Source organism: Hemitrygon akajei, chromosome 8 (genome assembly GCF_048418815.1).
Source record: "Hemitrygon akajei chromosome 8, sHemAka1.3, whole genome shotgun sequence".
Taxonomy (NCBI): Eukaryota; Metazoa; Chordata; class Chondrichthyes; order Myliobatiformes; family Dasyatidae; genus Hemitrygon; species Hemitrygon akajei.
The window spans coordinates 3,129,027-3,156,801 of record NC_133131.1 but is presented as its reverse complement, the minus strand read 5'-3'; the positions used below and the strand labels follow the sequence as shown (position 1 = coordinate 3,156,801).

The following is a 27,775-nucleotide window of genomic DNA, read 5'->3' as shown; positions in this document are numbered from 1 at the left end:
GCAGGCTTTTTCCACTGAGGCCAGGGGAGAAAAAAACCAGAGGTCATGGGTTAAGGGTGAAGGGGGAAAAGTTTAAAGGGAACATTAGGGGGAGCTTCTTCACACAGAGAGTGGTGGAAGTGTGGGAATGAGCTGCCAGATGAAGTGGTGAATGCAGGCTCACTTTTGACATTTAAGAAAAACTTGGATAGGTATATGGATGAGAGGGGTTTGGAGGGATATGGCCCAGGTGTAGGTCAGTGGGACTAGGCAGAAAAATGGTTTGGCACAGCCAAGAAGGGCCAAAAGGCCTGTTTCTGCACTGTAATGTTCTATGGTTCTATGGTTCTATGGTTAAAAGTGAGGTGGTGTCCAAAGATTCAATGTCCATTTAGGAGTCGGATGGCAAAGGGGAAGAAGCTGATTCTGAATCGTTGAGTATGCGCCTTCAGGCTTCTGTACCTCCTACCTGATGGTAATAGTGAGAAAAGGGCAGGCCCTGGGTGCTGGAGGCCCTTAATAATGGACGCTGCCTTTCTGAGACACCGCTCCCTAAAGATGTCCTGGATACTTTGTAGGCTAGTATCCAAGATGGAACTGACTAGGTTTACAACCTTCTGCAGCTTTTTTTGGTCATGTGCAATAGCCTCTCCATACCAGACCATGATGCAGCCTGTCAGAATGCTCTCCACTGTACGTATAGAAGTTTTTGAGTGTATTTGTTGACATGCCAAATCTCTTCAAACTCCTAATAAAGTATAGCCACTGTCTTGTCTTCTTTATAACTACATCGATATGTTGGGACCAGGTTAGATTCGCAGAGATCTTGACACGCAGGAACTTGAAGCTGCTCATTCTCTTCACTTCTGATCCCTCTATGAGGATTGGTATGTGTTCCTCCGTCTTACCCTTCCTGAAGTCCACTATCAGCTCTTTCATCTTACTGACGTTGAGTGCCAGGTTGGTGCTATGCCACCACTCCATTAGTTGGCATATCTCACTCCTGTACATCCTCTCGTCACCACCTAAGATTCTACCAACAATGGTTGTATCATGAGCAAATTTATAGATGGTATTTGAGCTATACCTAGCCATGTAGTCACGTGGATAGAGAGTAGAGCAGTGGGCTAACCACACATCCTTGAGGTGAGCCAGAGATGATCATCAGCAAGGAGGATATCTTATCACCAATCCCCACAGATTGTGGTCTTCCGGTTAGGAAGTCGAGGATCCAATTGCAGAGGGAGGTACAGAGGCCCTGGTTCAGGATTGTGGGAATGCTGGTATTAAGTGCTGAGCTATAATCGATGAACAGCATCCTGATGTAGGTGTTTGTGTTGTCCAGACGGTCTAAAGTCGTGTGGAAAGCCATTGAGATTGTGTCTGCTGTTGACCTATTGTGGCAATAGGCAATGGGTCCAGGTCCTTGTTGAGTCAGGAGTTCAGTCTAGTCTAGTCATGAACAACCTCTCTTCATCACTGTCGATGTGAGTGCTACCAGGCGATAGTCATTAAGGCAGCCCACATAATTCTTCTTAGGCTCTGGTATAATTGTTGCCTTTTTGAAGCAAGTGGGAACTTCTGTCCGTAGCAGTAAGAGGTTGAAAATGTCCTTGATTACTCCCGCTAGTTAGTTGGCACAGGTTTTCAGAGCCTTACCAGGTTCTTACACCATCAGGATCTTAGGCCTTGCGAGAGTTCACTCTCTTTAAAGACAGCCTCTGAAACGAGATCACAGGGTCATCAGGTACAACAGGGATCTTCACGGCTGTAGTAGTGGTCTGAAGGTGGGTAAGTCTCCAGGATCTGATGGAATGCACCCTTGGGTTCTGAAGGAAGTAGCTGGAGAGATTGCGGGGGCATTAACAATGATCTTTCAGAAGTCGATAGATTCTGACATTGTACTGGATGACTGGAAAATTGTAAATGTTGCTCCACTATTTAAGAATGGTGGGAGGCAGCAGAAAGGAAACTATAGATCTGCTAACCTGACATAAGTGGTTGGGAAGTTGTTGGAATCGATTGTTAGGGATGAGATTACAGAGTACCTAGAGGCACATGACAAGTTAGGCCAAAGCCAGCATGGTTTCCTGAAAGGAAAATCCTGCCTGACTAACCTACTTAAATTTTTTGAGGAAATTACAAGCAGGGACAAGGGAGATAGAGTGGATGTGGTGTACATGGATTTTCAGAAGTCCTTTGACAAGGTGCCACACATGAGGCTGCTTAGCAAGATAAGAGCCCATGGAATTACAGGGAAGTTACAAGCATGGGTGGAGAATTGGCTGATCAGTAGAAAACAGAGAGTGGTATAAAGGGATTCTATTCTGGCTGGCTGCCAGTTACCAGTGGAGTTCCACAGGGGTCGGTGTTGGGACTGCTGCTTTTAACAATGTGTGTCAATGATTTGGACTATGGGATTAATGGATTTGTGGCTAAATTTGCCAACGATACAAAGATAGTTGGAGGAGCGGGTAGTGTTGAGGAAACAGAGAGCCTGCAGAGATACTTAGATAGTTTAGAGGAATGGGCAAAGAAGTGACAAATGAAATACAATGTTGGAAAGTGTACGGTCATGCACTTTGGTGGAAGAAATAAACAGGCAAACTATTACTTAGCTGGGGAGAGAATTCAAAATGCAGAGGTGCAAAGGGTCTTGGGATTCCTTGTGCAGGATACCCTAAAGGTTAACCTCCAGGTTGAGCTGGTGGTGAAGAAGGCGAATGCAATGTTGGCATTCATTTCTAGAGGTATATAATATAAGAGCAGGGATGTGATCTTGAGGCTCTATAAGGCACTCGTGAGACCACACTTGTGTACTGCGTGCAGTTTTGGTACTCCTTAATTTAGAAAGGATGTGCTGACATTGGAAAGGGTTCAGAGAAGATTCATGAGAGATTCCAGGAATGAAAGGGTTACCATATGGGGAACATCTGGCAGCTCTTGGGCTGTATTCCCTGGAGTTCAGGAGAATGGAGGGATCTCAGCTGTTAAAAGTCCTGAACAGATTAGATGTGGCAAAGTTATTTCCCATGGTAGGGGATTCTAGGACAAGAGGGCACGACTTCAGGATTGAAAGACGTCCATTTAGAACAGAGATGCGGAGAATGTACTTTAGCCAGAGGGTGGTAAATCTGTGGAATTTGTTGCCACGAGCGGCTGTGGAGGCCAAGACATTGGGTGTATTTAAGGCAGAGATAGATAGGTTCTTGATTAGCCAGGGCTTCAAAGGATATGAGGAGAAGGCAGGGGGTGGTGATGGCTGGAAGAATTGGATCAGTCGATGATTGAATGGCGGAGCACACTCAATGGGCCAAATGGCCTACTTCTGTTCCTATATCTTACGGTCTTATGGTCTTAACATTAATAGCAAAATGGGCTATTCCTATGCTTTACTTTTCTGGGATTTGTGTCTGACAGTGTACACCATGCCAAGGCAGTTTTTGCATAGAGAGAAAAACACTTTCCCCCTTTCTGCAAAATACACCATTCTAGTTTTTGTACTTTTTTTTACTTCTGATGACATCCTGAGATAAAATGAAAATGGAAACTGGTGAAAATGCTTATTTGGTTGGGCAAGAACTAACACTTCAGGTAAGTGACCTGTCTTCAGAAACTGATGTTTTCCTTTTTGTGTCTCTAGGGAGCATCTACAAAGCTCTTGTTAGTCGGATCAGTTCTACATTGGAGGAACAGATTTTTAGACACCTCGTTGGCAAAATACAGGAAAGCAAACCAGTGCAAACTAGGAATGAGGCATTTCAGAGTCATATCCAGGATGGTGTGGTGCGTTTTTTTCTTTTAACAATCAACATGCTATGCACCATGTACACTTTGAGCTATGATCATTTGGGAGCTGTGCAGTCACTAGAAACCTGACATAAAAATAGAAACTATTGTAAATACTCAGTAGATCAGGCACTAGTAGAAACAAAGCTAAAATATCAGGATTATGATCTTCCATACATTCAACATTTTTCATGCAGTACTAATCACTGTAAATATTTTCATCACATAGTCCATTAATTACCAACTTCAATCTGACTGGTAATTTAATGACAGTACACATTTTTTTCCTTTGCAATAGTTCAAAAAACGTTGTAAACAATTTAGTTGAATTTTTTAATTACAGTCAGCCCTCCTTATCCGTGGGTTCCGCATGAGCAGATTCAACCAACCGCGGATTGGGAAACCAGGAATTTCTCTCTGCAGCACTCGTTTGAGCATGTACAGACCTTTTTTTTATCATCATTATTCCCTAAACAATACAGTATAGCAACTATTTACATAGCATTTACATTGTATTTGGCATTATAAGTAATCTAGAGATGATTTAAAAGTACAGACAGTCCCCAGGTTATGAGTGAGTTCTGTTTCTGAGTCCGTCTTTAAGTTGGATTTGAAACAGGTACATCCGGTATTATTTAGCGTCAGTTAGTAAAACGTTTTTCTTAGTATATAGTATATAATTTATCTTTCTATGCATATAAAACACTTAGAAACATATGTATTTCAATAATTAAAACACTGCATTGCTTAGTAATAATTGTAACTTTCATCGGGGCAGGGCCTTTCACATCCTCCATTAAAATTGTTCAGATCGTTAACCAACTGTAGCCTAACGCATTTCCAATGACCGATGGCATTTCACCTCTTTCTGATCGCTTTATTACTTCCACCTTATTTTCAATCGTGATCGTGATTATTTTCGTGAACAGAAACACTGTGGATTCGGAGCTGCACCAGATCCTAAGGTCCACCGCACTGAGACAGGTTAAATAAAGTCCGTGGTTCCGCTGGGTCCTAAAGACCACTGCACTGAGACAGGTTAAATAAGGGACTTGAGCATCCGCTTTTTTTGGTATCCCCGGGGGGTCCCGGAATCAATCCCCCATGGATAAGGAGGGCCGACTGTATTGACTGTTAAATTTTTGAGGAGTCTCGGTGGGTGGTAGTTAGGAACAGGAAAGGGTCAATAACTCTACTGGGTATTTTTTAGAGACCACCCAATAGGAACAGGGACATCAAGGAGCAGATAGGGAGACAGATTCTGGAAAGGTGTAATAATAACAGGGTTGTCGTGGTGGAAGATTTTAATTTCCCAAATATCGATTGGCATGTCCCTAAAGCGAGGGGTTTAGATGGGGTGGAGTTTGTTAGGTGTGTTCAATAAGGTTCCTTGACACAGTATCTAGATAAGCCTACAAGAAGAGAGGCTATACTTGGTCTGGTACTGGGAAATGAACCTGGTCAGGTGTCAGATCTCTCAGTGGGAGACCATTTTGGAGATAGTGATCACAACACTATTTCCTTTACCATAGTATTGGAGAGGGATAGGAACAGACAATTGGAGCAAGGAGAAATCTGAGTCTATCAGGCAGAAACCTGGAAGCATAAATTGGAAATAGATGTTCTTAGGGAAATGTACGGAATAAATGTGACAAATGTTCAGGGGATATTTGCGTGGAGTTCTGCATAGGTACGTTCCAATGAGACAGGGAAAGGATGGTAGGGTACAGGAACCATGGTGTACAAAGGCTGTTGTAAATCTAGTCAAGAAGAAAAGAAGAGCTTATGAAAGGTTCAAAAAGCTAGGTAATGATAGAGAGCTAGAAGATTATAAGGCTAGCAGGAAGGAGCTCAAGAAAGAAATTAGAAGAGCCAGAATAGGCCATGAGAATGCCTTGGCAGACAGGATTAAGGAAAACCCAAAGACATTCTACAAGTATGTTAAGAGCAAGAGGATAAGACATGAGAGAAGAGGACCAATCAAGTGTGACAATGGAGAAGTGTGTATGGAACCAGAGGAGATAGCAGGGGTACTTAATGAATACTTTGCTTCAGTATTCACTATAGAAAAGGATCTTGGCGATTGTAGGGATGACTTACGGTGGACTGAAAAACTTGATCATGTAGATATTAAAAAAGAGAATGTGCAGGAGCTTTTGGAAAGCATCAAGTTGGATAAGTCACTGGGACCGGATGAGATGTACCCCAGGCTACTGTGGGAGGTGAGGGAGGAGATTGCTGAGTCTCTGGCAATGATCTTTGCATCATCAATGAGGATGGGAGAGGTTCCAAAGGATTGGAGGGTTGCGGATGGTGTTCCATTATTCAAGAAAGGGAGTAGAGATAGCCCAGGAAATTATAGACTAGTGATTATTACTTCAGTGGTTGGTAAGTTGATGGAGAAGATCCTGAGAGGTAAGATTTATGAACATTTGGAGAGGCATATATTGATTAGGAATAGTCAGCATGGCTTTGTGAAAGGCAGGTCATGCCTTACAAGCCTAATTGAATTTATTGAGGATGTGACTAAACACATTCATGAAGGAAGAGCAGTAAATGCAGTGTATATGGATTTCAGCAAGGCATTTAATAAGGTACCCCATATGAGGCTTATCGAGAAAGTAAGGAGGCATGGGATCCAAGTGGACATTGCTTTGTGGATCCAGAACTGGTTTGCCCACAGAAGGCAAAGAGTGGTTGTAGACGGGTCATAATCTGCATGGAGGTCAGTGACCACTGGTGTTCCTCAGGGATCTGTTCTGGGACCCCTACTCTTTGTGATTTCAATAAATGACCAGGGTGAGGTTGACTCTGTGGTTAAGAAAGCATATGGTGCATTGGCCTTCATCAATCACCCTATAAAACTGTCTCCTTTTAAACTCTTCTCACTGTTCTACCTAGCTGACGTTCACATGCTTGTGCAGCCGTGCCCCGATCAAACTGCTGAAGAAATAACCGTCTGCTTTTAAACTCTTCTCGCTGTTCTACCTGGCTGACATCCACGCGCTTGTACAGTCGTATCCTGATCAAACTGCTGAAGAAATAACCTAATAGCATGTTGCATTAATTATTTAAATGAGAACTGATTAGAATACTTAAGTGTATCCTCGAAAAGCAATGATCTGCGCGTGTATGGACCACGTTTCTGATGGGGAAAATGACCACATCATGGGTTTGTTTTCTGTAACTCAGTGAGGAATTGTAATCAAACTAAAACACAAAGAAACATCTGGTAAGGAGATCATAGTGCTGGAATAGCTCAGGGAACTAGGCAAATAGCTTTAGAAGCAAACCTTGAGGGTTAAATATTAATAAATATTTCTTTCAGATATTGAAGATTTATTTTTACTTTTCAGATATCTCTATTACATAAATGGCCAGACATGAAATCTAAATTGCGTATTTTATTCAACCATAGTTTACCTCCAGATTTGAGGAAGCTCACTTGGAACCTTTATCTGTCCAACACAAAAGGTAACAATGGGAAAAAATTATCCTTTCTCAGCCAATGTTTTGCAGGTGGAAATGAATATAGCAGATCAGAAAGAAAATCTATTGACAGGGTCAGGGATTTGGAACATACAACAATATAAAATGTTTCTGGATTTGTTGCGTTTTAACAAAATGACCATCATCTACATCTTTTAGTATTCATTGATTGAGATACAGCGCAGAATAGGCCCTTCTGGCCCTTTGAGCCGCATTGTCCAACAGCCCCCGATTTAACCCTAGCCTAATCACGGGACAATTTACAATGATCAACTAACCTACCAACATTGTTGGACTATAGGAGGAAACTGGAACACTGGAAAGAAACTCATGCAGTCAAGGGGAGAATGTACAAACTCCTTACAGACAGTGGCAGGAAATGAACCCAGGTTGGCCTTTTTTGCACCGCGGACTGGTTTAATATTGACAATATTCTTGCAGACCAGCTGACAAGGGGTGGGAGGGTGTTAATCGTGACTGGAATATAGGTGATAATTCAACTATAAGCCACTTAGAAGTGGCTAATACACTCAATTTCATTTCGAAAAGGGTTTATCTAACAAATTTAACATTAAACACACAGCGCATATTTTCCTTGCATGAATATAGTGATAAGTCAATTATAAGTCACTTATAAGTCAATAGCATCATAACATTTTAAGTAACGTTTGGATATTAAACACACAACGCATATTTTCCTTGTATGAACATATAAAATCATTGCAACACACCAATATCGCTGAATCAGTGGGAGCCCTGGGCTTATTTCCCTATATCAAGACAGTCCCATCGAGGGGTGATGGGAGACAGCAATACTCGAAGGGGGTTCCTTATGTCCAGTCTATTCCGCAATTTAGTTTTCGTTGCATTCATTGCAGAAAACCCCGCTTCGCAGAGATATGTTGGAAATGGAAGCAACGTTTTCAGTGCTTTCGTGGCTATCTCAGGATATTCAGCCTTGACTTTGATCCAGAATGCCGGCAGAGATGTTATGTCAAATATACTTTTCAGCCCACCATCATTTGCAAGCTTGAGGAGTTGATCTTCTTCCCACGCTGACATGGATGCTTCACCAGGGATGTTCACAAATGGGTCACGGACCCATTCCTTTGCATGTCTTGGGTCATTTGAGGTTGGGAAGTAACGCTCGAATTCTGTCGACAGCGAAGATAGGTGATTGCGCATCAGCTGTGAGAAGGACAGTGCAGCCTCAGTCTCTCCCAAAATCCCAGTTAATGTTGGGAACATGTCAAGTATGCCCCTGTCCACTCGCCGTCCCCACAGTTCCAGTTTAGCTTTGAAAGCAGACACTTTATCTGCCAACCTGAAGACAGTTGTCATTCTCCCCTGAAGTGACAAATTGAGTTCATTGAGTAGGTTGAAGATGTCACACAGATAAGCGAGTTTTGCTATCCACTCCTTGTCACTGAAGTGTGCTGACAGTGGTGACTTTTTTTCCTGAAAGAAATCTCTGTAGCAGCTCTCTTAACTCAAAAACCCTGGCCAGGGCTCTCCCCCTTGATATCCATCTGACTTCAGTGTGTAAGAGAAGGCGTTTGTGCTCTGCATTCATTTCCTCGCAAAGCTGCTCAAACAGACGTGAGTTAGGGGTTCTTGCTTTGATGTGATTGATAACTTCAACAACGTCACTCAATACGTTGTTAAGATCAGGTGACATTTTTCGTCTATCCAACATTTCCCTGTGTATGACACAATGTGTAGACTGGCATTCAGGAGCAACCTCTTTGACTCGGGTAGTGAAACCAGATAGCCGTCCAGTCATAGCTGCAGCCCCGTCTGTGCATATTCCAACACAGAATGACCAGTCCAGTTTGCCTGGCATGTAGTCATTCAAAGACTTGAATAGTTCTGCCCCAGTTGTGTTAGTTGGCAGCGGCAGTGCACACAACATATCCTTGTGCACATTGTCTTGAAATATATATTGCACATAAACCAGGAGTATTGCCTTGTTGTCGACATCGATAGACTCGTTGACCTGGAGAGTATACCATGGTGAGCCATTCCAACAGCTGTGCTTCGATGTCCTCCACTATGTCATCGATTCTCCTTGAAACTGTGGTAGCTGAAAGAGAAACCTGTGCCAACTTGTTAGCTGCAGGTTCTCCCAACAGTTCACGGTACATGTCCTTGGCAGCGGGCAGAATCAATTCTTCACCAACAGTGAAAGGCTTCTTAGCCTTAGCAATACGGCTGGCCACTAAGTACAACACTCTCAGAGCAGCAGCATTTGTGGAGGTTGCGTCTCTCAGCACTTGCTTCTGTCCCGCTTGCTTACGTTTTTTCCACTCAAAAAACTCACCCTGTCTTTAAGTGCAGGGTGCTTGGACTGAAGGTGCCGAAGCAGTTTTGAGGGCTTCATTACCTCATTAGACAGCTTGTCTCCACATATCACACACAAGGGGCTTGGAGTGTGCGAGTCACCAGTCGCATTAAAGCCATATTTTGTGTATGACTCATTGTATTTTCTGTTGAAGGAAGCTTTCTTTTTTTTTGCAGTCTCAGCCTCAGCTGTCTCTGTGTTATCATCATCGTTAAGCCTTTTATGTCCCCTACCACCTCTTCCAAAGAAACTCTCAAGCGATGTTTGTTTTTTACTCATCAAGTAGTTATAGGTTAATGACTGACTGATGACCTCACGTGCGTTCAAGTTCAACAGTGGGTGTGACAAGGAATGAGGAAAGGTGCAGCTGACTCATATCGTTTCATATCGCCAAATCATATTGTTTTCTTGTGGCCTGGTAGCACATGCTTTGCGGCCCGGTGGTTGGGGACCACTGCTGTAAAGCATTGTGCTAACTACTATGATAACGTGCCACCCCACTTACAACATATGAAGACCATAAAACCATAAGATATAAGAACAGAGTAAGGCCATTCAACTCTTTGAGTCTGCTTCACCATTTCATCATGGTTGCTTATTTTCCCTCTTAATCCCACTCTTCTGCCTTCTCCCCATAACCTTTCATGCCCTGAGTAATCAAAAACCTATCAAACTCTGCCTGAAGTACACCAAAAACCTGGCCTCCACAGCTGCCTATGGCAATGAATTCCATGATTTCACCATCCTCTGAGTAAAGAAGTTTCTCCTAATCTCCATTCTAAATGGACATCCCTCTATTTTGAGGCTGTACCCTCTGGTCTTAGACTTCCCAATTGTAGGAAACATTCTCTCCACATCCACTCTATCTAGGCCTTCCACCATTTGATAGGATTCAATGAGACCACCCTTCATTCTTCTAAATTCCAGCAAGTACAGGTTCAGAACCATCAAACACACCTCATACAATTCCCATTCATTCTCAAAATCATTCTTGTGAACCTACTGTGAATGTTCTCCAATGGTAGTTCAACCTTTTCTAATTAAGGGGCCCAAAACTTCTCATAATACTCCCAAGTGAGTCCTCACCAGTGCCTTATAAAGCCTTAGCATTACATCCTTGTTTTTATATTCTAGTCATCTTGAAATTAATGCTAACATTGCATTTGCCTTCCTCACCACTGACTCAACCTGCATGTTAACCTTCAGAAAATCCTTCACAAGGACACCCATGTCCCATTTGCACCTCTGATTTTTGCATTTTGTCCCATTTAGAAATTAGTCTACGGTTTTATCTCTTCTACCAAAGTGCATGACCATACACTTCCTGATACTGTATTCCATCTACCACTTCTTTGCCAATTCTCCTAATCTATATAAGTCCTTCTGCAGCCTCCCTGCTTCCTCAACACTACCTGCACCTCCACCTATCTTTGAACCATCTACAAGCTTGGCCACAAAGCCATCAATCCTGTCATCCACATCGTTGACATTCAACATAAGAAGAAGCAATTCTAACACTGACGCTGGCAGAACACCACTAGTCACCAGCAGCCAATCAGAAAAGGATCCCTTTATTCCCACTGTTTGCCTCCTGCCAATCAGTCAATGCTCTATCCATGCTAGTATCTTTCGTGTAATACCACGTGTTCTTATCTTGCTAAGCAGCCTCATGTGCAGCACCTTGCCAAAGGCCTTCTGTAGATCCAAGTACACAACATCCACAGATTCTCCTTCGTCTATCCTGCTTATTCCTCAAAGAATTCCAACAGATTTTCAGGCAAGATTTTCCCTTAAGGAAACCATGCTGATATTGGCCTACTTTATCATGCGCCTCCTTGTACTCCGAGATTTCATCCTCAACAATCAACTCTAACATCTTCCCAAGCACTGATGACAGGCTAAGTAGCCTATAATTTCCTGTCTTCTGCCTCTCTCCATTTGTGAAGGGAGTGACATTTGCAATTTTTCTGTCCTTCAGAACCATGTCAGAATCTATTCTTTCTTGAAAGATCATTACTAATGCTTCCACAGTCTCTTCAGCTACCTCTTTCAAAACCCTGGGGTGTAGTCCATCTTGTCCAGGTAACTTATCTACTTTCAGACCTTTCAGCTTCCCAAGCACTTTCTCCCTAGTAATAGCAACTGCACTCACTTCTGCCCCCTGACATTCTCAAACTTCTAGCATACTGCTAGTGTCTTCCACAGTGAAAACTAATGCAAAATACTTATTCAATTTGTCCACCATTTCCCTGACCCCATTATTACCTCTCCAGCATCATTGTTAACTGTTCAATATCTACTCTCACCTGCCTTATACTCTTTATGTATCTGAAAAAACTTTTGGTATCTTATTATTGTCTAGCTTACCTTCATATTGCATCTTTTCCCCCCTTATGGCTTTTTAGTTGCCTTTTGTTGGTTTTTAAAAGTTTTCCAATCCTCTAACTTACCGGTAATTTTTGTTCTATATACCCTCTTTTTGGCTTTTAGATTGGCTTTGACTTCCCTTGTCAGTCAGGGTTGCATCATCCTACCTTTAGAAAACAACTTCTTTGGGATGTATCTATCCTGCACCTTCCGAATTACTTCTGAGAATCCCAGCTGTTGCTGTTCTGCCATCATCCCTTCTAGTGATCACATCCAATCAATTTTGGCCAGCTTCTCTCTCATGTATTTCTCTTTACTTCACTGTAATAGTGATACATCTGACTTTATCTTCTCCCCCTTACATTGCTGGGTGAATTCTGTCATATTATGATTACTGTTTTCTAAGAGTTCCTTTCCCTTAAGCTCCCTAATCCAATCCTCTTCATTACACAACACCCATTTCAGAATAGCTGATCCCCTAGTGGATTCAGCCACAAGTTGCTCTAAAAAATCACCTCATAAGCATGCTACAGATTCTCACGCTAGGGCTCCAAAATCAGCACCAAACTGATTTTCCCAATCTACCTGGGTATTGAAGTCCCCCATGACTATCATAACATTGCCCATTTGACGTACATTTTATATCTCCTGTTCTAATTTATAGCCCACATCCTGGCTACTGTTCAGAGGTCTGTATAACTTCCGTCAGGGTTTTATACCCTTGCTGTTCCTTAACTCTATGTATGATTCTGCATCTTCCAATCATATGTCACCTCTTTCTAAGGATTTGATTTCACTTTTTACCAACAGAGTCACACCACCCCAATCTGCCTATCTGCCTGTCTTTTTGATCCTTGGATGTTAAGCTCTTAACTATAATCTTCTTTCAGCCACAACTCCATGATGCCCATAGCATCATACCTGTCAATCTCAAACTGCGCTACAAGATCATCTACCTTACTCCGTATACTGCATTCATTCAAATCTAACACTTTCATCACCCTTTTCAATTTTGTCCCCATGTTGCACTGCAACTGCAACTCATTTTCTCCTATCATCTCCCTGTCATTCCTAACAGTCTCACTACACACTTCATCTGCTTGTATACCAACTGCACCATCCTCTCAGCCCTGTCCCTCTGGCTCCCAATCTCCCTGCCAGTTTAGTTTAAACCCTCCCCAACAACTCTAGCAAATTTGCCCAGAAGGATATTGGTCCCCCTCAGATTAATTTGTAACCCGTTATGGACCTAACCTTCCAGACCAGTCTATCACGTGTGACCTTATCAAAGTTCTTGCTAAAGTCTGAATACACACATCCATTACTCTACCCTCATATACATAGAACATAGAATAGTACAGCACATTACAGGCCCTTCGGCCCACAATGTTGTGCCGACCCTCAAACCCTGCCTCCCATATAACCACCCACCTTAAATTCCTCCATATACCTGTCTAGTAGTCTCTTAAACTTCACTAGTGTATCTGTCTCCACCACTGATTCAGGCAGTGCATTCCACGCACCAACTACTCTCTGAGTGAAAAACCTTCCTCTAATATCCCCTTTGAACTTCCCTCCCCTTACCTTAAAGCCATGTCCTCTTGTACTGAGCAGTGGTGCCCTGGGGAAGAGGCACTGGCTGTCCACTCTGTCTATTCCTCTTAATATCTTGTACACCTCTATCATGTCTCCTCTCATCCTCCTCTCCAAAGAGTAAAGCCCTAGCTCCCTTAATCTCTGATCATAATCCATACTCTCTAAACCAGGCAGCATCCTGGTAAATCTCCTCTGTACCCTTTCCAATGCTTCCACATCCTTTCTATACTGAGGCGACCAAAACTGGACACAGTACTCCAAGTGTGGCAAAACTAGAGTTTTATAGAGCTGCATCATTACATCGCGTTTCTTAAACTCTATCCCTCGACTTATGAAAGCTAACACCCCATAAGCTTTCTTAACTACCCTATCTACCTGTGAGGCAACTTTCAGGGATCTGTGGACATGTACCCCCAGATCCCTCTGCTCCTCCACACTACCAAGTATCCTGCCATTTACTTTGTACTCTGCCTCGGAGTTTGTCCTTCCAAAGTGTACCACCTGTTACGGATTCAAGCAACAATAAATATATGAGTTAGGCAGGGGTTTTTATAACAAATAACATGTTTATTAAACACTGAAAACAAACCCCCCAAAAGTAAACAAATCACTAACGTAACCGGAAATCAGCTGCTGTGCGGCAGCTTAAACAGTTCTTAAAGCAATGAAGCTTAAACAGTTCTTAAAGCGATGTTGCAAAAAAAACAGTTCTTCAAAGTAGTATTGCCAAAAGTTCAAAATGCTCACGGTCCATTTAAGGGAGAGACTTTTTAAGATGATTTAAATTCTCTTTCACGTCGTGTTGTTTCGGTTCCCAAATCAAACTTTTCCCACGAAGAATTTACGAAACGAAACGGCTTAAAGGCACTGACCTTTCCTTTACAACACTGTTCCCAATCCTTTCTGATATTTCACAGGGATTAACACGAGAACAGTCAACGAATTCCTTCTGAATAAGGATCAAACAAGGTCGAACCTGTTTCACTGTCGAAATCGATTCTCCTCGATCTTTTATCTCCCGAACTCCGATCTTCACTCTCCACTGAATCTCAACTAGCAGTGTTATAAAGAAACTGCTGGCAATGACCTTTTAAACTTTAGGCATTAGATAAAACTTCATCTTTCAACTAAACTGCGTCATAACATTAAATCACGCAGTGGCATGAAGTCAACATGGCAAATCCAGCCACGAACTGCCCCTCCTCACAGGGAGGGGTCCTCCTTTTATACCCTGTAAAAAAAAACCTGTCACATGACCTCTACTGGCGGGAAAATGACGTCATTCCACCATCACAAGACCATTACCTCAAGTCCAGTATAGCTTCAACCCCAGTCACGTGACAAGGGTACGTAACACACCTCACACTTCTCTGGGTTGAACTCCATCTGTCACTTCTCAGCCCACTTCTGCATCCTATCAATGTCTCTCTGCAACCTTCGACAATCCTCTACACTATCTACAACACCACCAACCTTTGTGTTGTCTGCAAACTTGCCAACCCACCCTTCTACCCCCACATCCAGGTCGTTAATAAAAATCACAAAAAGTAGAGGTCCCAGAACAAATCCTTGTGGGACACCACTAGTCACAACCCTCCAATCTGAATGTACTCCCTCCACCACGACCCTCTGCCTTCTGCAGGCAAGCCAATCCTGAATCCACCTGTCTAAACTTCCCTGGATCCCATGCCTTCTGACTTTCTGAATAAGCCTACCATGTGGAACCTTGTCAAATGCCTTACTAAAATCCATGTAGATCACATCCACTGCACTACCCTCATCTATATGCCTGGTCACCTCCTCAAAGAATTCTATAAGGCTTGTTAGGCATGATCTGCCCTTCACAAAACCATGCTGACTGTCCCTGATCAGACCATGATTCTCTAAATGCCCATTGATCCTATGTCTAAGAATCTTTTCCAACAGCTTTCCCACCACAGACGTAAAGGTCACTGGTCTATAATTACCCGGACTATCCCTACTACCTTTTTTGAACAAGGGGACAACATTCGCCTCCCTCCAATCCTCCGGTACCATTTCCGTGGACAACGAGGACATAAAGATCCTAGCCAGAGGTTCAGCAATCTCTTCCCTTGCCTCGTGGAGCAGCCTGGGGAATATTCCATCAGGCCCCAGGGACTTATCCATCCTAATGTATTTTAACAACTCCAACCCTTAATATCAACATGCTCCAGAACATCAACCTCACTCATATTGTCCTCACCATCATCAAGTTCCCTCTCAGTGGTGAATACTGAAGAGAAGTATTCATTGAGGACCTCGCTCACTTCCACAGCCTCCAGGCACATCTTCCCACTTTTATCTCTAATTTGTCCTACCTTCACTCCTGTCATCCTTTTGTTCTTCATATAATTGAAGAATGCCTTGGGGTTTTCCTTTACCCAACTCGCCAAGGCCTTCTCATGCCCCCTTCTTACTCTTCTCAGCCCCTTCTTAAGCTCCTTTCTTGCTACCCTATATTCCTCAATAGACCCATCTGATCCTTGCTTCCTAAATGTCATGTATGCTGCCTTCTTCCACCTGACTAGATTTTCCACTTCACTTGTCACCCATGGTTCCTTCACCCTACCATACTTTATCTTCCTCACCGGGACAAATTTATCCCTAACATCCTGCAAGAGATCCTTAAACATCGACCACATGTCCATAGTACATTTCCTTGCAAAAACATCATCCCAATTCACATCCGCAAGTTCTAGCCTTATAGCCTTATAATTTGCCCTTCCCCAATTAAAAATTTTCCTGTTCTCACTGATTCTATCCTTTTTCATGATAATGCTAAAGGTCAGGGAGTGATGATCACTGCCCCCCAGATGCTCACCCACTGACAGATCTGTGACCTGACTCAGTTTGTTACCTAATACTAGATCTAGTATGGCATTCCCCCTAGTCAGCCTGTCAACATACTGTGACAGGAATCCATCTTGGACACACTTAATAAACTCTGCTTCATCTAAACCCTTGGAACTAATCAAGTGCCAATCAATATTAGGGAAGTTAAAGTCACCCATGATAATAACCCTGTTATTTTTGCACCTTTCCAAAATCTGCCTCCCAATCTGCTCCTTGGTATCTCTGCTGCTACCAGGGGGCCTATGGAATACCCTCAGTAGAGTAACTGCTGCCTTCCTGTTCCTGACTTCCACCCATACTGACTGAAAAGAGGATCCTGCTACATTACCCACCCTTTCTGTAGCCGTAATAGTATCCCTGACCAGTAATGCCACCCCTCCTCCCCTTTTTCCCCTTCTCTATCCCTCTTAAAACACTGAGATCCAGGAATATTGAGAATCCATTCCTGCCCTGGTGCCAGCCAAGTCTCCGTAATGGCCACTACATCATAATTCCATGTATGTATCCAAGTTCTCAGTTCATCACCTTTGTTCCTGATGCTTCTTGCATTGAAGTAGACACACTTTAGCCCTTCTATTTTACTACCTTTATACTCTTTATTCTGCTGCTCTTTCCTCAAAACCTGTCTATATGTTAGATCTGGCTTTACTCCATGCACTTCTTTCACTGCTCTATCGCTCCAGGTCCCATCCCCCTTGCAAATTAGTTTAAACCCTCCCAAACCATGCTAGCAAACCTACCAGCAAGGATATTGCTCCCCTCAAGTTCAGGTGCAACCCATCCAATCTGTACAGGTCCCACCTTCCCCAGAAGAGATCCCAATGATCCAAAAATCTAAAACCCTGCCCCCTGCACCAACTCCTCAGCCACACATTCAACTGCCATCTCCTCCTATTCTTACCATCACTGTCACATAGCACTGGCAGCAATCCTGAGAACGCCACCCTTGAGGTCCTGTTCTTCAGCCTTCTGCCTAGTTTCCGAAACCCACACTTCAGGACCTCATCCGTCTTTCTGCCTATGTCGTTGGTCCCAACATGTATCACGACTTCTGGTTGCTTTCCCTCTCGTATCAGGATGTGATGCACCCAGTCAGAGACATCCCCGGACCCTGGCACCCGGGAGGCCACAAACCATGCGGGTTTCCTTCTCATGTCCACAAAATCTCCTGTCTGCTCCCCTGACTATAAAGTCTCCAATGACGACAGCTCTCCTCTTCTCCGTCCCATCCTTCTGCACCACAGGGTCAGACTCAGTGCCAGAGGCCCTGCCAACGTGGCTCACACCTGGTCGGTCGTCCTCACCAACAGCATTCAGGACGGTAAACTTATTATTCATGGGAATGGCTACAGGGGTGCTCTGCACTACCTGTCTACTCTCCTTCACTTTTCCCCCTCGGACTGTCACCTAACGACCTGCTTCTGGCAGCCTAGGTGTGACTACCTCCCTGTAGCTCTCATCTATGACTGCCTCATTCTCCCTTATGAGTCGAAGGTCATCCAACTGCTGCTCCAGATTCCTCACAAGGTCTTCCAGATCGCCCAGCCACAAGCACTTCTGGTAGATGTGACTCTGTGGAAGAGGGGAGGTCCCCCAAGACTGCCACATCCCACATCACCATCTCAGGAGTCATTGTAAAGACTAACTGGGAACAAGCTCGTCCTCCGCCTCTTCTCGTTGAAGCTTCTCGAGTCAAAGCCTCAAATCTCCTCTCCTTCACGTTGGTTATCTCTTCAAGCAACTCTAAAAGTTTCATAAAACCTAACTTCCCAGGTACAAAGCCATGCTGACTCCTCCTATTCAGACTCTATCTTTCCAAGTGCTGTCCAAATATATCCAGCTAAGCAACTAAAGCCTTTGGCCTGATCAGTTCAAGTTGATTAGACCTAATCACATACTCCTTGCAAGTTGATAAGGATTTCCCCCACAAGCTCCCTTTTTTTTAATATAGAAGAATCACATCAGTGATAGTTGACTGACGCAAGCCCTTCCCTTTATGGTCCAATGTTCAGTTCCAGTTTATTCCTTATCTAATTCAATTATATAGCCATCTGACAACCAAGTCCAGCTCCTGGCCTTCACATGTGGCTTAGCTACTAAGCCCGTTTCTACTGAAAGGAAATGAGGCAATGATGGGTTACTGGTGCCTTAAAACCAGTTGCTTTGGGCAGATGGGACTCATCAGCTGTAGTTGTCAGCTCATCTAGGGAAAGGAAAACTCTGACCTCAAACCACCGCTGTCCTGCAGCTATACCCACTCTGGGGATGGCTTCAGTAGTAAACCCCAAGGAAAGCTCTAGAGCTGGAGTCCCTAAGTTAAGTTCAATGCTGACTGGCAACTCCTGCAACACCGCTGGTGTCAAATTTTATCAGTCTCGGTCGTTTCTTTGGATCCATCAGCTGCTTGGAGATGAGTAACAGCTTGCTCTCCATATGGTACTGCCCAGGCTTGCTTATCACATAGACAGCTTCAACACCAAATCCATGATCAACCCCAACCAACACAGAGCCTCAAAATTCTATTAAGTAAAGAATCCTATTAATCCTTTGTAACAAAATTGTTACTGATGTGGAAAAGTTCTACTATACTTGTTAATTTTTAAATGACATTCTTTGACATGTTTTTCAGCACATAGCACGTTAATTGTAAAATTAGTCAATGTCATAAACATGGTCAACTACAACTACATCTATAAACCTAGTTAGAATTTTAAAATTTGAACATGAGTCTTTGTATTTTCCTGACATGCTTCTTTTCTCTCTCTCTGTAGTGAGAATGGAATACCTTTCCTGGCTTTCTCTAAATGTTGTGAAGTCCAGTAATAACAAGGAGATATTACTGAAATGTGAATCTCTCCTGTCTTCAGATCCAACCTTCAAAACCCTCAGTGAAACAAATTGTAAGCTACTCTCAGACTGGAGGCATTTATATTTAGAATAATATAATGAAACAAAATTATCTGACATTTATGAAATATACTGGGTTTATAGCATTGTTGTCTACCAGGCCTATGCTTGCTCCAAGTAAAGCAGCCTCTCACTTTCCTACAGCCTCTTCTGATTATTTTCTTTAAAATGCTTGACCAGTTGTCTCCCGAATGCCCTGATTGATTCAGTTTCTATCAATCCATCAGGCAATGAACATTGGAAACATGTTCCTGATGTTGGGGGAGTCCAGAATCAGAGGCCACAGTTTAAGAATAAGGGGTAGGCCATTTAGGCCTCCTCAGAAGGCAGTGGAGGCCAATTCTCTGGATGCTTTCAAGAAAGAATTAGATAGAGCTCTTAAAGATAGCGGAGTCAAGGGATATGGGGAGAAGGTAGGAACGGGGTACTGATTGTGGATGATCAGCCATGATCACATTGAATGGTGGTGCTGGATGGAAGGGCCGAATGGCATATTGTCTATGTCTATTTGTCACCTATTGACACCTGCACCTATTGTCTATTGTCTATTTGTGTCGTTTTGTGGGCAGTGGAGTAAGCTGGGAGTAGAGTGATGGCGTAAGGGCTTTGGCTCAACGGGCTTAGACGGAACTGGGCAAGGCAAGGTAAGTTTAGGTTTCAGTTTTTCCTGTTATTTGAGGAAAGGTGGAAGTATAAGTGTGAGGGCAGCTTGTTGTTCTCAGTGTTGGATGTGGGAGGTCCTGGAGTCTCCTAGCTTCCCAGACGTCCATATTTGTGCCAGGTGCGCCAAGCTGCAACTCCTAAGGGACCGTGTTAGGGAACTAGAGCTGCAGCTCGATGACCTACATCTGGTCAGGGAGAGTGAGGAGGTGATAGAGAGGAGTTACAGGCAGGTGGTCACACCAGGGCCATGGGAGGCAGACAAGTGGATCACGGTTAGGAGAGGGAAGGGAAAGAGTCAGGTACTAGAGAATACCCCAGTGGCTGTACCCCTTGACAGTAAGTACTCCTGTTTGAGTACTATTGGGGGGCGGACAGCCTACCTGGGGGAAGCAACAGTGGCTGTGTCTCCGGCACAGAGTCCGGCCCTGTAGCTCAGAAGGGTAGGGAAAGGAAGAGGAAGGCAGTAGTAATAAGGGACTCGATAGTTAGGGGGTCAGATAGGCGATTCTGTGGATGCAGTCAGGAGACCTAGATGGTAGTTTGCCTCCCTGGTGCCAGGGTCCGGGATGTTTCTGATCACATTCAAGATAACGTGAAGTGGGAGGGTAAGGAGCCAGAGGTCGTGGTACTGTTACGAATCCCGTAACTGGGTCACTTACCAGCAAAGATAGAGAGGTCCGTTGAAGTCTGATGGTACTATTTTTCACAGTATTTATTGGTAAAAATACACAAAAATAATATCAATGCAAACATACAGATAATATACGTTATCAATACTAACTCTAAAAGTGCGGGTATAACAATAATCAATAAGAAATAAGCTCTATCGTTGTCTAGGGGATAATGTATTGTCCGATGGAAATATAAAAATCACTCAGCTCATTCAGGCTGCAGCTTTTTGGTTGGAGAGAGAGAAAGATTTTTTTAGAACTTGCCAGCGTTTCCTTTTTATGATGTTGATCCTTCAAAATCTCGTTGGTGGCCTCTTCTTTAGCTAAGCCGTTCTTCCGTGGTAAGGCCCCAATCCCGGCAACAGGAAAGGACGCACGTGGGCCCTCCACCAGCTGTCGCTATTAAACGCTGTCACAGGATTTCTAGCGTTTCTCCTGGTGCGTCTAAAGGGGTTGTTCCCCAGACTCTCTTTTATCCTTACTCACGGGGTCTCGGATGTCAATCAGGTTGGGATGATGCAATCCCTCAACCAGCCCACTCTGGTCATTCCCTGAGGGCTTCAATGAATAGTACAGTACTCAATACACAATTCCGTCTCCAAGAGACCATAGTCGTTATCAATGGTTCCGCCTTTCTGGGGGCCAGGACACATTCCAAACCCTTGTGGGTTCTGCGTGTCTCTCTCTCATTTCCTGGGTCCCAGACCTGAATTAATAGCGATCTTGCGATTCTCAAAAAGGAGGGGGCTACTTTGTACCCTTCGGCCCCTCAGAGTTGTGGCACATTCGTAACAGTACATATAGGTACCAATGACATAGGTATAAAAAGGGAAGACGTCCTGAAAGGAGAATATAGGGAGTTAGGAAGTGAGTTGAGAAGAAGGACCGCAAATGTAGTCATCTCGGGATTACTGCCTGTGCCACGCGACAGTAGGAATGGAATGAGGTGGAGGATAAATGCATGGCTGAGGGATTGGAGCAGGGGGCAGGGATTCAGATTTCTGGATCATTGGGACCTCTTTTGGGGTGGGTGTGACCTGTACAAAAAGGACAGGTTGCACATGAATCCCGGGGGAACAATATCCTGGCGGGTAGGTTTGATAGAGCTGTTGGGGAGGGTTTTAACTAGTTTGGCAGGGGGTTGGGAATCAGAATGTGAATGCAGGGATCAAGGGCATGATGCTAAGAGTTCTGAGTTGATGAGGAAGGACGGGTTGCACTTGAATCCTAGGGAGATCAATATCCTGGCGGGGGGAGATTTGCAAAGGCTACTGGGGAGACTTCAAACTAGAATGGTTGGGGGGTGGGAATCAAATTGAAGAGACTAGGAGAGAGGAGGTTAGTTCACAAATAGAGAAAGCTAGTAGACAGTGTGTGAGGGAGGATAGACAGGTGACAGAGAAGGGGAGTGCTCAGACCGAAGATGTAGGGGAGAAGGAAGAAAAAGATAATAAAGTTGTTTGCACCATTAGGGATAAACAGAGAGTAAGAGGTGGAGAGTTTCTTAAATGCATCTATTTTAATGCTAGGAGCATTGTAAGAAAAGTGGATGAGCTTGGAGCATGGATCGATACCTGGAAATATGATGCTGTAGCTATTATTAAACATGGTTGCAGGAGGAGTGTGATTGGCAACTAAATATTCCTGGATTTCATTGCTTCAGGTGTGATAGAATTGGAGGGACAAGAGGGGGAGGTGTTGTATTGCTTGTCAGAGAAAATATTACTGCGGTGCTTTGGCAGGATAGATTAGAGGGCTCATCTAGGGAGGCTATTTGGGTGAAATTGATGAATGGGAAAGGTGTAGTAACACTTATAGGGGTGTATTATAATACATAATATAAAGAATGTAAAAAGAATCTTAAGAAAGAAATTGGAAAAGCTAAAAGAAGATATGAGGTTGCTTTGGCAAGTAAGGTGAAAATAAATCCAAAGGGTTTCTACAGTTATATTAATAGCAAAAGGATAGTGAGGGATAAAATTGGTCCCTTAGGGAATCAGAGTGGACAGCTATGTGCGGAGCCAAAAGAGCTGGGGGAGATTTTGAACAATTTCTTTTCTTCGGTATTCACTAAGGAGAAGGATATTGAATTGTGTAAGGTAAGGGAAACAAGTAGGGTAGTTATGGAAACTATGATGATTAAAGAAGAGGAAGTAGTGGCGCTTTTAAAGAATATAAAAGTGGATAAATCTCCGGGGCCTGACAGGATATTCCTTAGGATCTTGAGGGAAGTTAGTGTAGAAATAGCAGGGGCTATTCAAATGTCATTAGAGACGGGGATGGTGCTGGAAGATTGGCGTATTGCTCATGTGGTTCCATTGTTTAAAAAGGGTTCTAAGAGTAAACCTAGCAATTATTGGCCTGTAAGTTTGATGTCAGTGGTGGATAAATTAATGGAAAGTATTCTTAGAGATGGTATATATAATTATCTGGATAGACAGGGTCTGATTAGGAACAGTCAACGTAGATTTGTGCGTGGAAGGTCATGTTTGACAAGTCTTATTCAATTTTTTGAAGAGGTTGCTAGGAAAGTTGATGAGGGTAAAGCAGTGGATGTTGTCTATATGGACTTCAGTAAGGCCTTTGACAAGGTTCCGCACGGAAGGTTAGTTAGGAAGGTTCAATCGTTAGGTATTAATATTGAAGTAGTAAAATGGATTCAACAGTGGCTGGATGAGAGATGCCAGAGAGTAGTGGTGGATAACTGTTTGTCAGGTTGCAGGCCAGTGACTACTGGTGAGCCTCAGGGATCTGTACTGGGTCCAATGTTGATTGTCATATACATTAATGATCTGGAGGATGGAGTGGTAAATTGGATTAGTAAGTATGCAGATGATACTAAGATAGGTGGCATTGTGGATAATGAAGTAGGTTTTCAAAGCTTGCAGAGAGATTTAGGCCAGTTAGAAGAGTGGACTAAAAGATGGCAGATGGAGTTTAATGTTGATAAGTGTGAGTTTGGTAGGACTAATCAAAATAGGACATACATGGTAAATGGTAGGGCACTGAGGAATGCAGTAGAACAGAGTGATCTAAGAATAATGGTGCATAGTTCCCTGAAGGTGGAATCTCATGTGGATAGGGTGATGAAGAAAGCTTTTGGTATGGTGGCCTTTATAAATCAGAGCATTGAGTATAGGAATTGGGATGTAATGTTAAAATTGTACAAGGCATTAGTGAGGCCAAATTTGGAGTATTGTGTAAGTTCTGGTCACAGAATTATAGGAAAGGTGTCAACAAAATAGAGAGAGTACAGAGGGGATTTACTAGAATGTTACCTAGGTTTCAGCACCTAAGTTACAGAGAAAGGTTGAACAAGTTAGGTCTTTATTCTTTGGAGCATAGAAGGATGAGTCAGGACTTGATAGAGGTATTTAAAATTATGAGGGAGATAGATAGAGTTGATGTGGATAGGCTTTTTTCTATTGAGAGTAGGGGAGATTCAAACAAGAGGACATGAGTTGAGAGTTAAGGGGCAAAAGTATAGGGGTAACATGATGGGGAACTTCTTTACTCAGAGAGTGGTAAGTGTGTGGAACAAGCTTCCAGTAGAAGTGATAGAGGCAGGTTCGATTTTGTCATTTAAAAAAAAATTGGATAGGTATATGGACAGGAAAGGAATGGCGGGTTATGGGCTGAGTGCAGGTAGGTTGGACCATTTGAGAGTAAGTGTTCTACATGGACTAGAAGGGCCGAGATGGCCTGTTTCCGTGCTGTAATTGTTATATGGTTATATGTTATATGGTTATACTATATACATATATTGACTACATAAACAAATTCTGCCTCAAATTTCCCTTGTAACTTTTACCCAGAATGTAAAATCTATGCTCATCATAATTGAAGTATTCAATAATTGAACCTTTTAATTATTTTTATCTGAACAGTCTTGTATGACAAATTGTTTGACAGATTTGCTCAAATTATTTGAAGGGAAAGTTAAATAGTAAAGGAAGTGCATGGCTTGCTTGCTTTTATTTGGTAAATAAAGCATATGGCTTGCTTGCCTTTATTGGTCAAAAACCTGAGTTTAATCAGAATCAGAATCAGACTTTAATCGCCAAGTACCTATGCACATACAAGGAATTTACTTCCGGCAGATGTTGTCTCTCTGCTCATAACAATAATAATGATAAATATAAATGAAAATATAGATTATACATACAGGTAGTGCAATCCAAGTAATAGTTAGCCGACAGTTAACCGGCAGTTAACTGTTCAGCAAAGTGACCGCAGTAGGGAAAAAACTTCTCCAGTGCCTATTAGTCTTAGTCTGGAGGGATCTGAAGCGCCTACCAGACGGAAGCAGATCAAACAGTCCGTGCACAGGATGGGAGGAGTCCTTTATGATGTTCCTCGCCCTCTTCTTCAACCTGGAAGAGTACAGGTCCACAATAGAGGGCAGGGAGGCTCCAATGATGCACTCGGCAGTCCTCACTGTGCGCTGTAGTCTGGTTCTATCCTGCTTGGTGGCGGCTCCAAACCACACAATGATGGAGGTGCACAGGACAGACTCAATGACTGCAGTGTAGAACTGCAGCAGCAATTCCTGAGGCAGACCGTATTTCCTCAAGAGCCGCAGGAAATACATCTGCTGCTGAGCTTTCTTCAGGATGGAGCTGATGTTCTGCTCCCACTTCAGATCCTGAGAGATGGTGGTTCCCAGGAACCTGAAGTTCTCCATGGTGGACACAGGGCTGCTGAGGACTGTGAGGGGAGACATAGCGGGGGGATGTCTCCTGAAATCCACTATCATCTCCTTTGTCTCCTTTAAGAGTTCGAAAGTTGTAAATGGTAGGGCATTGAGGAATGCAGTGGAACAGAGAGATCTAGGAATAACAGTGCATAGTTCCCTGAAGGTGGAGTCTCATGTAGATAGGGTGGTGAAGAAGGCTTTTGGAACGCTGGCCTTTATAAATCAGAGCATTGAGTACAGAAGTTGGGATGTAATGTTAAAATTGTACAAGGCATTGGTAAGGCCAAATTTGGAATATTGTGTACAGTTCTGGTCACCAAATTATAGGAAAGATATCAATAAATTAGAGAGAGTGCAGAGACGATTTACTAGGATGTTACCTGGGTTTCAGCACTTAAGTTACAGAGAAAGGTTGAACAAGTTAGGTCTCTATTCATTGGAGCGTAGAAGGTTGAGGGGGGATTTGATCGAGGTATTTAAAATTTTGAGAGGGATAGATAGAGTTGACGTGAATAGGCCGTTCCCATTGAGAGTAGGGGAGATTCAAACGAGAGGACATGATTTGAGAGTTAGGGGGCAAAAGTTTAAGGGAAACATGAGGGGGTATTTCTTTACTCAGAGAGTGATAGCTGTGTGGAATGAGCTTCCTGTAGAAGTAGTAGAGGCCAATTCAGTTGTGTCATTTAAGGTAAAATTGGATAGGTATATGGACAGGAAAGGAGTGGAGGGTTATGGGCTGAGTGCGGGTAGGTGGGACTAGGTGAGATTAAAAGTTCAGCACGGTCTAGGAGGGCCGAGATGGCCTGTTTCCGTGCTGTGATTGTTATATTATATTGTTATATTGAAAGTTATGTTACAGCTTTACAAAGCTCTAGATAGACCATATCTGATTGCATACAGTTCTGGTTGTCCCATTATAGGAAGTGTGTTGAGGCTTAGGAGGGGATGCAGAAGAGGTTTATTAGGATGCTGCCTAGATTAGAGAGCATACGCTAAATGAGAGGTTGGACAAACTTGGATTGTTTTCTCTGGAGTGGCAAAGGCTGGGGGAAGTGAGGTAGAACTGATAGAAATTGGTAAGATTATGAGAGGCACAAATAGAGAAAGAAGAAGAATAACCCTTAACTCGGCAGTGGAGTTATCGGGGCACCATCATGACAGTGTTTCCGTAGCAAGCTATTCTTGTTTTTACGAGGCCAAGTCGCTAGCTCGGTGCTCAACCCGACTTGGATTCGAACTCAGGAACCTTCGCTCCAGAGTCCGGCACTGATATTATTGCGCTGCCAAGCGGGACACAAGTAGAGAAGAGAGCCAGTATCTGTTTCCCAGAGATGAAATATCTCAAACTAGAGGTATGCATTTAAGGTAAAAGGGGATAAGGTCAAAGGAAATGTGCAGGTCAGTGAATATTAGGTACCTGGAATGTGCATCTAGGGATAGAGATAGATGCAAATACAATACAGATGTTCCAGAGGCTCTTAGATAGGCACATTGTGTAGACAGAAGGGATTAGTTTAGCTGTGTGTTTGATTTCTACTTTAATTAATTCAGTACAATAATGTGGACCAAGAGTTGTAATGAATAGGTCTTTCTCAGACTGGAAAGATATAATTAGTGGAGTACCCCAAGGAATGTTCTTTAGTCCTCAGTGTTTGCATTTTACATTGCTGAATTGGAGAAGGGAACAAACCTTTCAAGTGTGGTGATGATACAATATCAGTATATAAAACAAAGGATGTAGAACAGTTTTGCTCAGTGTTATGTACCCCGTAACTGGGTTTACAGACCAGCAGAGAAAGAAGGATCTGTTGGAGTCTGGTGGTACCAAAACTAAAGGTGTTTATTAGTAAACTACACAATACAGTATCAAAAATGCAAATATACATATAAAACAAGTTAGCAGTAATAAACCTAAAAGTGTAGGGACAATAATAAGCAATATTAAACAAGCTCTATCGATGTCTAGGGGTAAATGAATTGTCATAGAAGAGTATAAAGTTCAGTTCATGCGTGCTGAAGTAGTTATGGTTGTTGTGTTGTAATCGTTGGAGAGAGAGAGAGTGAGCGAGATGTAACAGCTGCAGCAGGCAAACCTGTTGCTTTCTGATTCCGTCGTACCATTGTGGTCATTCAGCTATGACCCCTCTGTTCTTCCGCTAGACCATTCTTCTGTGATGGACTCATCACTCTGGCATGAGTGGACACACACACAAGTCCCCACCGGCCCTGCCATCACACTGTGAGCTTTAATGACCGATCTCCTGATTCGGTCCTCGAAGCCCCCACCTTCCTGTGGGTTCACAACACTCAGTCAGTGTCCACTGGTGTGTCTGAGGGGTGTCTCCCCAGACCTGTCTTTTATCCCTACTAACTGTGTCTCAGCTATCCATCAACTCTAAATGA

The 27,775-nt window shown here is 43.2% G+C and overlaps 1 protein-coding gene across 6 annotated transcripts in view; it reads left to right on the top strand.

The window, feature by feature from the left end:
• The window catches only part of LOC140731559 (uncharacterized), a 281,877-nt gene that overhangs the window by 43,007 nt on the left and 211,095 nt on the right, over positions 1-27,775 (top strand). For all 6 annotated transcript variants that reach the window (XM_073053074.1, XM_073053075.1, XM_073053073.1 and 3 more), the window contains 3 exons: positions 3,623-3,765; positions 7,125-7,242; positions 19,207-19,335. In XM_073053074.1, the coding sequence (XP_072909175.1) occupies positions 7,152-7,242; positions 19,207-19,335 (220 nt within the window). In that variant the 5' untranslated portion in view covers positions 3,623-3,765; positions 7,125-7,151. The remainder of the gene's footprint in view (positions 1-3,622; positions 3,766-7,124; positions 7,243-19,206; positions 19,336-27,775) is intronic.